Source organism: Gadus morhua, chromosome 16 (assembly GCF_902167405.1).
Source record: "Gadus morhua chromosome 16, gadMor3.0, whole genome shotgun sequence".
Taxonomy (NCBI): domain Eukaryota; kingdom Metazoa; phylum Chordata; class Actinopteri; order Gadiformes; family Gadidae; genus Gadus; species Gadus morhua.
The window spans coordinates 32,324,205-32,337,868 of NC_044063.1; the positions used below are offsets into that span (position 1 = coordinate 32,324,205).

The 13,664-nt window shown below is 44.1% G+C and overlaps 1 protein-coding gene across 1 annotated transcript in view; it reads left to right on the forward strand.

Moving 5' to 3' along the window:
* Nucleotides 1-13,664, forward strand: part of LOC115561754 (TGF-beta receptor type-2-like) — an 86,773-nt gene that overhangs the window by 21,741 nt on the left and 51,368 nt on the right. The window contains 1 exon segment of the mRNA XM_030381971.1: nt 3,863-4,000. Coding sequence (XP_030237831.1) covers nt 3,863-4,000 — 138 coding nt within the window.

Sequence of the window (13,664 nt, forward strand, 5' to 3'; positions counted from 1 at the left end):
ATGCTTGTATGTATTTTAATCTGTGTTGACCTTGTATTAGTATTGTCATGTATTTGTACTGTCTTTTAAATGGAACTTTGAGTCCGGAATAAAGTACTCATAGATGTTATGTTAGGTTAGATGTTATAAATGTTATGTTAGGTTAGATGTTATTTATGTGATGTTAGGTTAGGTGTCATGTTTGGTTAGGTGTGAGGTGTTATATATGTTACAGTGAGGTTAGGTGTGATGTGTTATAGATGTTAGGTTAGGTATTATATATGTAATGTTAGGTTAGGTGTTATATATGTTATCTTAGGTGTTATATATGTGATGTTAGGTTAGGTGCTCTAAAGAATAGAGCATGTCACATGTTTAGAAGCGTTATTGTAATGCATTTTCCTATATGGACCAACGTAGTAATACTACATTCTGGTGTGAGACTGGGTTTAATGGACGTGGTTAGTTTCAGTTTTTAAGTGGGTCTGATGCAAAAATCAGATAAATCGGATTGTTGTTTTGACAAATTAATAACTAGAGTGTGCAATGCGCAGCCCGCCCCCTCTTCTGATGTGAAAAAAATCTCCAGATTGAAATGCATTGGTTTAATATTGAAATAATAAAAAAGATATTGTATATACATAAATCTAAAATTATTTAGTTAGAATAATATTATGAGTAAACCAATATAGTAAATTACCGTTATAACAAGCTCTGTATCTGACCATTGAAAATCCACCTCCACCTATGTGGAAGTGTGGTTCAGGTATAACCAGACAATATAAAAATATTTAGAACATAAAAACAGGCTAAACATACAGCATATCACACATTTGACATGTATATAGAGTAAGACTAGATGCATGTATAATGTTATAGGCCGAATTCGTTGAAAATTCAGCCTCTGCTGGCCCACAACTAGATTGTTGAGTTATCTCGTTACACCCTTTATAAGTTTATTCTATTTAAATTATTAGAACCATGGAGCCTTTATTTTCTTGGCGTTATCATTACATCCTTTCTCGTTAGATCGGTATCAATTCTCGAAACACAGTGGAAAGGAGAGAGAGAGAGCCCTGGAGAGAGACACGATGCACTGCGGAGCTAAGTATCTGATGGGCTTAAGAGGGACTCTCCATATATAATAAATATATATATATATACAATTAATATACTTGTGTATATTCTGAGAAACACTCCCATCCAAAATGCAAATGGTTTACATTTCGTTCTGTGCAGTACGAATAAAGTCGGACCATCTTGCTATGGGACACGATTCAATAGATACATTTTTGTTAGCATGATCATGATACATAATGGAGGATGCATCTGCTGCAAAAATTAATTATCCATAATACAAAGCATTGACCCTTTGTTGCAATTGTGTTTTTGACATATACATAACTATAGGGTGCACTGTACTATTTGCACACCCCTTCTGAAGCTCTCTCTCTCTTTCTCTCTCTCTCTGTCTCTCTCACTCTCTCTTTTCTCGTTTCATTCTGTGGAGCAAGAAAAATTCTTACAAGCTCTCTGATTCAAGATGCATGGGTTTATTATATATTTTGTTCTGTGGAGCACGAAAGATGTTTCAGTTTTTGAGGAAATATTGACAGATATATAACTAGAGGGTGCACTGTACTGTCTGAACACACCCCTTCTAAAGCCTTTCTTTCTCTCTCTTCCTCCTTCTCTCTCTTTATCTCTCTCGTTTCATTCTGTGTTATAATAATAATATATTTTTAAATATTTATTGGTATATTTACTGGTAACTATGGAATGCATCAATTAAATTCAGTCTAGAAGTGAGGAAATTATTCCAGTCACTAATGGTAGTTAGTTATTTGGAAAGAAACATGGGGATTCCAGGAGCATCTCAAAATAAAGTAGCCTAGTCCTTCTGGCAAGAGAATAACCAGTTTAAAACGATAACCAGACTGTTAACCACCTCAAGTGAATTAAACTATCTTATCCCCAGTCAGTCCCCTTGGGGATAGGGTGATAAGCTCAGCCATCCGTGAGGAACTCGGATTAGAGCCGCTGCTCCTTTACTTAGAAAGGAGTCAGCTGAGGTGGTTCGGGCATCTGGTAAGGATGCCCACTGGGCGCCTTCCTTGGGAGGTGTTTCAGGCACGTCCAGTGGGGAGGAGACCTCGGGGAAGACCCAGGACTAGGTGGGGAGATTATGGCCCAATCCCGTTTCTTTGCTCACTGTCTCAACCCTACATCTCAACCCTAACCCTAACCCTTACCCTCATAGCTCATGCTCATTGCTACCCCTAACCGATCCCCTACCAAATGGGACAACCCTACCCTGTGACGTCATCATGGCCTCCCCGTGCCCCCTAGCAAATAACCAGACCCCTGGTAATGTTACAAGAGACAGACTGGCTGCCATTGTCTCGGGCAACGAGCAAGACCCTTTGTAAAGATGTTTAACCTGAAATGGTATTTATATTTTGTAATTGGCATGTTTAAATAAAGTATTAAAAAAATAATAATAATGATAATACTATTTGTCCCTCGTAATATACCTTTATTTTGAATGTCACTTAGCTACATGTTAAAGGTGGTATTAGGGTGCACTCACACTAGGCCATCTGGCCGTGGGCCGTTGGCCGTTTTCACACCTAACCGTGCTCAAATGGCCCCATTGTTCTCTGGCCTGCACTCACACTAGGCCATCTGGCCGTAGTGAGGCACCCCCCATGCCGTCGGCAGAAGACGCCGAAGGGTACCTTTCCCGTCACCGACCGACGGCAAAGGATACCTTTCCCGTCAGTCACCGACGCTAAAGTGCCTTTGCCAACAGTCGGTATTTGACGTTCTCGGAGTGAGACTGTGTTGCCTACAACGCTGATTCTGACCACCCATTCCAAGTACATGGACACGCAATCATGCACGAGGGCGAACACAGATGCGCGAGAGCGAGCCAGGCTAACTAGGTTGGAGTTTAGGGTTGTATTCTAGTGCTAGTCCAAATGTGGATTAGCTAGTTAGCTAGCTCCAGTAGCTACCGCAGGATAACAACAAACAGATGCTTGCTCTGGGTCACGAGCTTTGAGTACGTGCACGAAGGGGTCACGCGCGGGGGGAGGGGGAGGGCAGTACGACCGTTTGATTGACGTACTTACTGTCCAATGCCACCCGGTGGTTCTGGAAATCATTGGTTGGAGTTTTTCGAGCCTTGCCCGTTCCACAGATGATTGACTTGTTTAATTTCCATGTCAGTACTTCTAACTCAGTGGCTCTAAGTGGGTTATGATAAGGATTTCAAGTAATTTTGCAAAATTGCCAAAAAGGAGAATTTAATACCCAACCTTTAAAAGTGTGTGTGTGTTTGTGTGTCACTCTGTTCGAGCCTGCGTCTTTCTGACCAATCGCAGATCAAGGCCCACCTGGGCTGTATCATTTTGGGAGGGGCCGCTCAGTTACTCCCCTCTAGACAAAATCGTGTGTGTAGGCGTTATTGGATGCCTGGTAATGTGTATAGGCCTACGCACGCTAGGAATACTCAAACTGGTTTAAATAATAAATGTTGTAGTATTTCCCATCTTTGTTGAGCAAGAGTTTTGTTCGAAAGTTCAAGGGATAATTAGAATAGAAAAAAATGTGCGATTAATCGCGAGTTAAATATGACATTAAATATTTGAATCGCTTGACAGCACTAAAAAATATAAATATTATGATTATTATTTTGGGCCAAAGGGCCACATGCGGGCCGTGGGTGGCCGACCCCGGGGTTAGGTGAACATGTATGTTCAATGTTAGGTTAGGTTAGGTGAACATTATTTGTTCTACGTCATGTTAGGTGATGTTCAGGTGGGGTGAACATGTACGTTCTATGTTCAGGTGAGGTGAACATCCTATGTTCTCTGTTCAGGTTCCTGTGGCCCACCGTGACCTGAAGAGCAGTAACATCGTGCTGAAGAGCCGGGAGGAGTGTGTGATCTGTGACTTTGGTCTGGCCCTGAGACTAGACCTGTCTCGCACCGCAGATGACTTTGCATACAGTGGACAGGTAAGCACTGCTAGGATATTTTTAATTACATTTTTAAATTCTCAAACATTTTTAAATTCTCGAATTTGGACCCCACCTCCACCGACCTTTAAGGGAATTTAAAGGAGACATATTATACCACCAGGTGTGAGTTTGATTAGCCTTACAAGCCGTTTCGAAAATCTGCTCCATATGACATCAATAGTGGGCGTGTCCACCTAGATCTGTGCTGGATAGATCAGTCTACCAGCCTACCCAGTGGACTGAAGTAAACGTTGCTCATCTATCCAGCACAGATCTAGGTGGACACGTCCACTAGTTATGTCATATGGGGCAGATTTTCGAAATGATTTCTCCTTTAAAATACATGTGCATGTTCAATTATTCACTTTTGGATCATTTGGGCTTCCCATTCCTGTTTCTCGTTGACTCATGTCGTTGTGTGTCCGACTCGTCGTGCTTTAGAATATTTCTTTACAACACCCGCCCAACTCTACCTCTGCCAATCGTTATAATTAATGTGATTGTCTGCGATTGAACCAAGGAAAAACAGTAAAGAGAGAGATCTAGATGGTCTAATGAAAAAAACTGTTTCAATTATAGTAACACGCCACATTTTTTGGAAATAAAAGTAACAGTCTTATAATGATGGGAAGGGTAATCAATTAGATTACTCGTTACTACTTTTGACGACATCCAATTGCCTCCTGAGCTCAATTCCAGACCTAAATTCACACTTGCTCATCATGGGAGGAGATCTTAACCTGTGTTTGAACCCTATGTTGGATTGGTCATTGGCAAGCCTGGGTAACGTTGTGTCCAAATCAGCTTCTTACATACAATAATTTATCTCGGAATTTGGCATTTCTGATATATGCCGTTTCTTACATCCAAATAGCAGGGTATATTCATTCACACTTAAAGCAGAATTTTTTACTGACAATAAATTGACTCCCTACATTCAATCATGTGAATATCAAACTATAGTTATATCTGACCACGCCCCACAAAACTGCAAGTTTGTCAGAGCAAATCCCCTTGTTCCTGGAGATGAATAGGACCACTGATTTTTCTCTTTCACATGTTTGGGAGATACTTAAGGCATATTTAAGAGGTCAATATCCTATTCAGCTAAAAATAAAAATAACTCAGAAGCAAAGCAATTTAAACTAAGTAAACAAATAGCTGAACTAGATAAGAACTATGCACAATATCCTTCTCCTGACTTATATAAGAAGCCACTGAGAATTAAAGCAGACTATGATCTTGTTGCCTCATATTACATAGAAAACGTACTGATAAGAAACAGAAGTTATTGTTATGAACATGAAACATTTTGGCCAGTCAACCTAAAGGCGCTAGAGCTAGACAAACATTATTGGCAAAGAAGAATAAAGATTCAACCGTTGGTCCTACCAGCCAATCTCTTTGATGATAATAAAATATTAACCAAAATATTCATTTTTTAGCATCGGTCGGTTGTTAAAGGTCCCACAGCATGAAAATGTCACTTCATGAGGTTTTCCGACAACAATATGAGTACCCCTAGCCTGCCTATGGTCCCCCATTGGCTAGAAATCGCGTAAGGTGTAAAACGAGCACTAGGTATCCTGCTCTGCCTTTTAAAAAAACAAAGCTCAGACGGGCTGATTTGGAATTTGGCCTCATATGTCGTCATAAGGGTCCAGACTGCCTCCCCTTTCTCTGCTTTGTCCGCCCAGAGAATTTGGCCCGCCAATGAGAAAATGAGCTACGACCGTGCGAGCGACACATTTGTGTGTGTGTGAAAACACACACTCTGTAACGCAAGTGTTGTACACTTCTTTGATATTTGGATAACCGTTTTGCTGTTGGTGTTATGGTGCAAAACACGCAACACAATAACGCAAGCTTATGTAAAGCTCCCATTTGGTGAAAAGAGTAGACTGCGTTGGGTTCTCTGACGTCTCTTTGTAGCCTACTTCCACAACGAGACTCGTAGTGGGGGTTATCTCAGCAATGGTTGAGAAGGAATTGGGGGAGAGGAACTTTGGCTTTGACTCCCTGATTGAAGTCCAGATTGAACTGCGACATGGAGGAGAAAGGGATTGTTGCCCGGGATTGTTGCCCGGGATTGTCTCCCTGCTGCCGGGCACCACCGCCGTGGGGCACCAGCGACGCTGGGCACCACCACCGCTGGGCACCACCGCCGCGGGGGCACCACCGCTGGGCACCACCGCCGCGGGGGCACCACCGCCGCGGGGGCACCACCGCCGCGGGGGCACCACCGCTGACGAGGAGTCAAGGAGGAGCCAATCCCAGCCAACAATCCCTTTCTCTTCCATGTCGCAGTTCAATCTGGACTTCAGGGAGTGAAAGCCAAAATTCCTTTCCCCCAATTCCGGCTCAACCATGGCCGAGATAACCCGCACAACAAGTCTTGTTATGGAAGCACCAGGAGAATCCCTTTCTCCTCGCTGTCACGGTTCAGTCTGTACTTGAGATTGATGTGTAAGTGGAAGAACCAGAGACGTTTGAGAGCCCTACGCAGTCGTTTGAGATTCATAATATCATCCAGAGGCACACACAGCTTTTGGCCGTGATAATATATGTTATATCATATAGATATCTATATATAATATATTATTTAGATATAGAGCTCCAGGACTGTTCTAGTATATGTACAGAACACGGCCAAAAGCTGTGTGCGCCTCCAGATGATATTATGAATCCCAGCCATTGCGATACATCCACTGTAAAAACAAGTGCATGGTACCGTGGCCACACCCCCACCCTCCACCTTGACCCACCTCTAAAAAAATGGCACGTTTGTGCAAAGCTCATTAGGGACTGGCTCTTAATGGCTGCAATCTCTCCATGGATGCAGAGAAGGCATTCGTTAGAGTTGAATGGGGCTGCCTATTTGAGACCTTATGAAGATTTGGATCTGGGGAAACGTTCATATCATAAATAAAACTATTATATTCCAGTCCCTCAAATATGGTCCTGACTAACAACCGGTACTCCAAAACTTTTGATTTGCACCTTGGAACTTGCCAGGGATGTCCCCTGAGTCCTCTTATTTTTGTTTTGGCCATTGAGCCCTTGGCCTTAATCATACGATCGAATAATTCCATGCCAAGTATAGTAAGGGGGAACATAGAACACAGGTTATCTCTCTTTGCCGATGACAACCTCCTCCCATGCTGAGACTGCGATTCCTGCAATCCTTAAAATGTAGGATTCCTGCAATCCTTAAACAGTGGGGGTATCTCAGCCTATAAATCAAAAATCAAAAATCTGCAAAAAAGTTAATTAATTCCATTAAATCTGGACACCAGACATCAGGACCACAAGGATCCCCTATTACATTTTCTATGGACAGCTTTACTTATCTCGCAATAACTGTAACAAAGAAATTCTCAGATCTCTTTAAACAAAACTACGGGAAGCTGATGACACAAACCAAACAAGATTTGTCAAACTGGTCTCGAAACGTACTGTATTACTGCCTGATGAACGTTACTGTGAACTCCTTCATTCTGGTGTACGTCAATGGCATGCTCACTAACTCGGTTTAACTTCGTTCAATAGGGGGAATGTTTGTTTATCAACAGGGCGGATGTTCACACAGAATGAGAACATTTGTTTGACCAGTTGCCATGGTTATCTCTGTGTGGTTAATTTGCAGTTTCGGTTTGTCAGCTTACTGTTACATTAAACTGTAATCAGAAAATGCGGTTATATGTTATAGACCCTATAGTATCTGTGGTATAAAGGCTTGGACGAATTTCAAATTATAAACATGTACACTTTATGTTGAAAGTATAGATCGTCCCGATACCCATTGAAACGAATGGCGCGTGATTATTCTTCAAAACGAGAGATGTTAAATTGTGAAAAAATAATTAAACTGTAATCAGACGATTATATGCAATAGACCCTAGGGCCTAGAGTATCTGTGGTATAAAGGCTGAGACGAATTTCGAATTATAAATATGTACAATCCACAACGTTAGTTCTCTGGCTCATAGCTCAGTGGACTAGAATACCTCCTAGAATCATTGCTTGTTGGTCGGAAACGGAAAGGGGGGCTGTTTACGTTTGGTTGTAGTCTTTTCGCTCGGTTCTCCGAATCAACAGTAGGGCTAGAACCGAACGAAACGCCTACAACCAAATGTGAACACCCCCTGTGTTGTCTCTCCTGGCACTCATTTAATATTCTTACATTGATTTCTTAAATATGTATATGTAAAAACGGATGTGAATAATTACTTTACAGTTAAAATAAGCCAATGTATAAATTCATATTATTTTGCCGTTTTAGGTTTGCGATTATGTCACTTCCGGTTTAGTCACGTCCTTTCCTGTTAAAAATCTTACCTCTGTAGAAGGAATGGCAGACATGTGCATCTTCTGATAGTAATCCGCTAGCATCCACATGAAAGCATCTAAGAGGCAATGCCGTAAATTTGTTTAATCAATGCAAGACATGTTTAAGATAATATATTAGAGTGGATTTAGTTAAAAATAATGTTTGATGTGTTGTTAAAAACGTTTTGGTTAGCAATTGTGTACAAACTAAAATCAATGCAATTGGCATCAGAATGTCTTCATACAGTGTTAGACAGTTTATATTATTATTTACAACTATGTACAACATGCTGTTTAGTCAAATGTACATTCAGTATTTTTGTATTCTTTTATTTGCAGTTTTCACCTTCTGTTAATGAGGAATTGTGACAGTAAATGGTCAACCTTACTACGACTCTGTCTTCATTGGCTACGGTTTAACTCGGTGTTAAGTCAGAGTTACAACACACTGCACGAGAACACTACAGTGAAAAGGCAGCATTGGATGTTTTGAAGTGGTCGCCATGGCAAGCAACAGACCGTCTGTCGGCAGTGCTAAGAGCATCAAAACATCAGCATCATCAGTAAGCGCAGCCCGCGCCCGGGCTGAAGCAGAAGCTGCAAAGGTGAGAGCTTCATATGCTAGCCAGGAGGCTAAGCTAAAAATGGAAAAAGCTGCTAGAGAGGCAGAAAGGGCAACTAGAGATGCTCAAAATAAAATGGAAGCTACAAGAATAGACAGAGTATAAATTGGAAACTACAAGAATAGACACAGAGTTGGAAGTGTTAACCCTTCATAGAGAAGCTGACGCAGCCATGGTGACAGCTCAAGTGTTGGAAGACGCAGAGGCGATGCAGTCTGTTGTCGAAGACGGGAAATCTGAATCTGAAAAGATGAAAATTAAACGCACCAGTGAATACGTTCAATCCCAGATCGACCTTAAGAACCGTTCTCCTTCCTTACCATTACCCGTTGCTCCCTCAATTAAGGCAAAGTCACATGACACTTTCATGACATGGCATCCAGCGGAGGAAGACGACTATCAACCACAACCTGTCAGCAAGGAAAATGCTGACAGTAAACAACCATCGCCACCACATTTACATGACCCAACTAAAGCTGAGACAAAGGCTAAGGTTAGTAGAGCTAACCCCACCATGCACGCTCATGCTCCGTCGTATACTCATACATTCCCCTCAAACTGGCACACCCATGTCCCCTTTAGGGGAGCCTTTGGCACAGTATTTGGCACGACGAGACCTTGTGACTTCAGGGCTGTACCAGTTCGATGACAAGCCAGAGAATTATCGGGCATGGTACTCCTCTTTCTCCAGTGCAGCCAGTGAAGTTAACCTCACAGCAACCCAAGAGTTGGACCTCATGACCAAATGGCTGGGAAAATAATCTAGCGAACAGGTTAAACGCATACGATCGGTGCATGTCAACAACCCCAATCTGGCTCTAGACAAAGCATGGGAACGGTTGCGTGAATCCTATGCCGCCCCCGAAGTCATTGAAAGGTCAATGTTTCAGCGCTTAGACAACTTTCCGAAGATTTCAGCCAAGGATCATTTTAAGTTACGTGAACTTGGAGATCTACTTACGGAGATCCAAGGTGCTAAAGAAGATGGATATCTGGCCGGCTTGTCCTACCTGGACACCTCACGCGGCATTGGACCAATCGTAGACAAACTTCCTTACGGGCTTCAGGAGAAGTGGGTGTCTGCAGGGTCACGGTACAAAGAAGGAAACAACCGTCGCTTCCCTCCCTTCGAGTACTTTTGCAACTTTATTAGCTATGAGGCCAAAAAGCGCAACGACCCTAGCTTTAATTATCAAGGCAGCACAACAACACCCACCAAACCTGACAAACCATTTTCACGGAACTTGAACACCAACGAACCAATCTCAGTTCACACAACGGATATTTCAACAATCAACAACGAACCCATCTCGGTTCACACAACGGATATTTCCACTACCAACAACGACCCTAACAATAACTGCCCATTACATAACAAACCCCATCCCCTTAAAAGGTGTAGAACATTCAGGAACAAACTCCTCGATGATAGAAAGGCCTTCCTCAAAATGAAAGGAATATGTTTCAAGTGCTGTGCCTCCAGCTCCCACCTTGCCAAAGACTGCAGGTCCCCTGTGATGTGCTTTGAATGCAACAGCACCGGTCATGATACAGCCATGCACCCTGGCCCACCTCCTCAAACTGTCAAGGCTCCTCCCCTGTCACAAGAGTACGGCGGGGAGGGAGATCATCCCGACATGGCTGTCGTTGGAGCAACATGCACAGAAGTTTGCGGTCCAGGCCAGTGGAGCCGTTCATGCTCAAAAATCTGTCTCGCAAAGCTTTACCCCAAGGGTTCAAAGGACATGGCCATCAAAGCCTATGTAATCCTGGATGACCAGAGCAATCGCTCATTAGCAAGACCAGAGTTCTTTGAGCGGTTCAGTGTGAAGAGCGAACCATTCCTGTACCATCTCAGAACTTGCTCTGGCATCATAGAAACATCCGGCAGAAGGATTCGAAATCGAGTCACTGGACGGCACAGTTCTCATTTCTCTCCCACCACTCATTGAGTGTCATGAGATCCCGAATAATCGGTCTGAGATTCCAACACCAAACGCTGTTTTTCATCAGCCTCATCTCCATCACATTGCAGAGCACATCCCTGAACTGGACCCAGAGGCAGAAATACTACTGCTGCTAGGAAGAGATGTTCTCAGGGCACACAAGGTAAGGCAGCAGGTCAACGGACCACATAACGCCCCCTTTGCCCAACGTCTGGACTTGGGTTGGGTAGTGATAGGGGAAGTGTGCTTGGGTAATTTACATAAACCAACAGTCAACACGTTCAAGACGAATGTGCTGGACAGCGGTCGCCACTCAATCTTTCAACCCTGTACAAGCTTCATGCACGTCAAGGAGACACATCAAAGCTCTGGAACAGCCCCCGAGAGAATGCTGGGACAGACAGTGTTCAACCGTACTGAGAACGACAACAAACCTGCTCCATCAGTGGAAGACACCATCTTCATGAAGATAATGGACACAAACGTCTACAGAGACGACGCTAACAGTTGGGTCGCCCCATTGCCCTTCAGAGAAGTACGACGGCCTTTACCAAATAACAAAGAGCAGGCACTCAATCGGTTTGCATCCCTGCAACGAACCTTGAAAAGAAAACCGGAGATGCAAGAACAGTACGTGACATTCATGAAGAAGGTCTTTGCCAATGGACATGCCGAGGAAGCACCACCGCTGAGAGAAGAGGAGGAGTGCTGGTATCTCCCAACGTTTGGAGTTTATCACCCTCAGAAACCCAATCAGATCAGAGTTGTCTTTGACTCCAGTGCCCAGTACTCCGGTGTCTCCCTCAACGACGTGCTCCTCACTGGACCCGATCTCAACAACTCCCTCATTGGGGTTCTTTTACGTTTCCGGAAAGAGAGAATTGCAATCCTCGCAGACATCCAACAGATGTTTCATTGTTTCTTAGTGCACGAAGACCATCGCAACTTCCTCCGGTTTTTGTGGTATAAAGACAGTGACGTGAACAAGGAAGTTGTTGAGTACCGGATGAACGTCCACGTCTTTGGCAACTCACCGTCTCCTGCTGTTGCCACTTATGGGCTGCGAAGAGCCATAAGAGAGGGTGCACGAGAGCATGGAGCTGATACTGTCGAGTTTGTGGAAAGACATTTCTATGTGGATGATGGCCTAATATCACTACCGTCTGAAACCGAGGCCATCGATCTTCTTCAACGAACACAGGCCTCTCTCGCCGAATCAAACCTACGCTTACATAAGTTCGTATCAAACAGCCCAGTAGTCACAGAGGCTTTTCCGCCCGAAGATTGCGCTCCAGTCGTCAAAGACCTAGATTTGAGTGGAGAAACTGAACCCACACAACGGAGCTTAGGTCTGCTCTGGGAGATCACGTCCGACACGTTCACTTACTCAGCATCAAACGTGGATAAACCATTCACTCGACTTGGAGTCCTCTCCACAGTCAACAGCATTTTTGATCCCCTGGGTCTACTGGCACCCGTCACTATCCAGGGAAGAGCCCTCCTTAGGGAGCTTACATCCGAACTGTCTGACTGGGATACACCCCTCCCAGAAGACAAATCAAGCAGATGGGCAGGTTGGAAAGATTCCCTCCAAGACCTGAAACAGCTTCATGTTCAGCGCACATACACGACAACCTCCCTCACGAAAGCTGTCCACAGGGAATTGTGTGTGTTCTCGGACGCGTCAATCAAAGCCATCGGTGCTGTGGCCTACTTGAAGATGGTGCAGGAAGATGGGAAGACCGAAGTAGGTTTCGTTATGGGTAAGGCCAAGCTGGCACCCCTGTCAGAACCGACAATACCAAGGCTTGAGCTGTGTGGTGCCGTCTTGGCAGCAGAGATGGCAGATCTTATCAAAGATGAGCTGGACCTGAAGTTAGATGCCATTACGTTTTACACGGACAGCAGAGTAGTGCTTTGCTATATTTGCAACGATACAAAGCGATTCTACACATATGTCCACAACAGAGTCCAACGAATCCGGCAGTCCTCAAAGCCCGAGCAATGGCACTACGTATGTACAGAAGAGAACCCTGCCGACTACGCATCAAGGTCTTTACCCGCATCCCGCCTGGCACAGACCTCTTGGTTCACTGGACCTTCTTTCCAGCGTCAGCCACCAGCGGAGAAAACGCAGACAGCTGAGAGATTCAGGTTAATCGACCCTGAAAAAGACTCCGAAATCCGACCACAGGTACAAACTTCAGCTACTTACCTGGAGGAATCAATACTCACCTCTGGTCGTTTCGAGCGCTTCTCCACCTTTACTTCACTGGTAAGAGGAATTGCTTTCCTCGTGCACATGGCAAGATCCTGCAAACATTCAAACCAAGACAGCAGGTGCAAAGGCTGGCATAAATGTAACTTACCTCGGACTCTAGACGAAATGGCACAAGCAAGGAAAGTTATCTTTAAAGCAGCTCAGAAAACAGTCCTGGCAAAAGAACTGGCAGTTCTCCATGCCAACAAAACCATACCAAAGAACAGTCCTCTGAGGACACTCAACCCAATCTTGGAGGATGACCTCATCTGCGTTGGAGGGCGACTAAAGCACTCTCATCTTGCTACCGCAGAGAAGAACCCAATAGTTCTGCCCAAAGGAAGCCACATTTCCCTACTGCTCACACGGCATCACCATGAGCAGGTGAGACACCAAGGCCGTCACCTGACGGAAGGAGCGATTAGGGCAGCAGGACTGTGGCTCTTGGGAGGCAAGAAGCTCATTAACTCAGTAATCCACAAATGCGTAACCTGTCGCAAGCT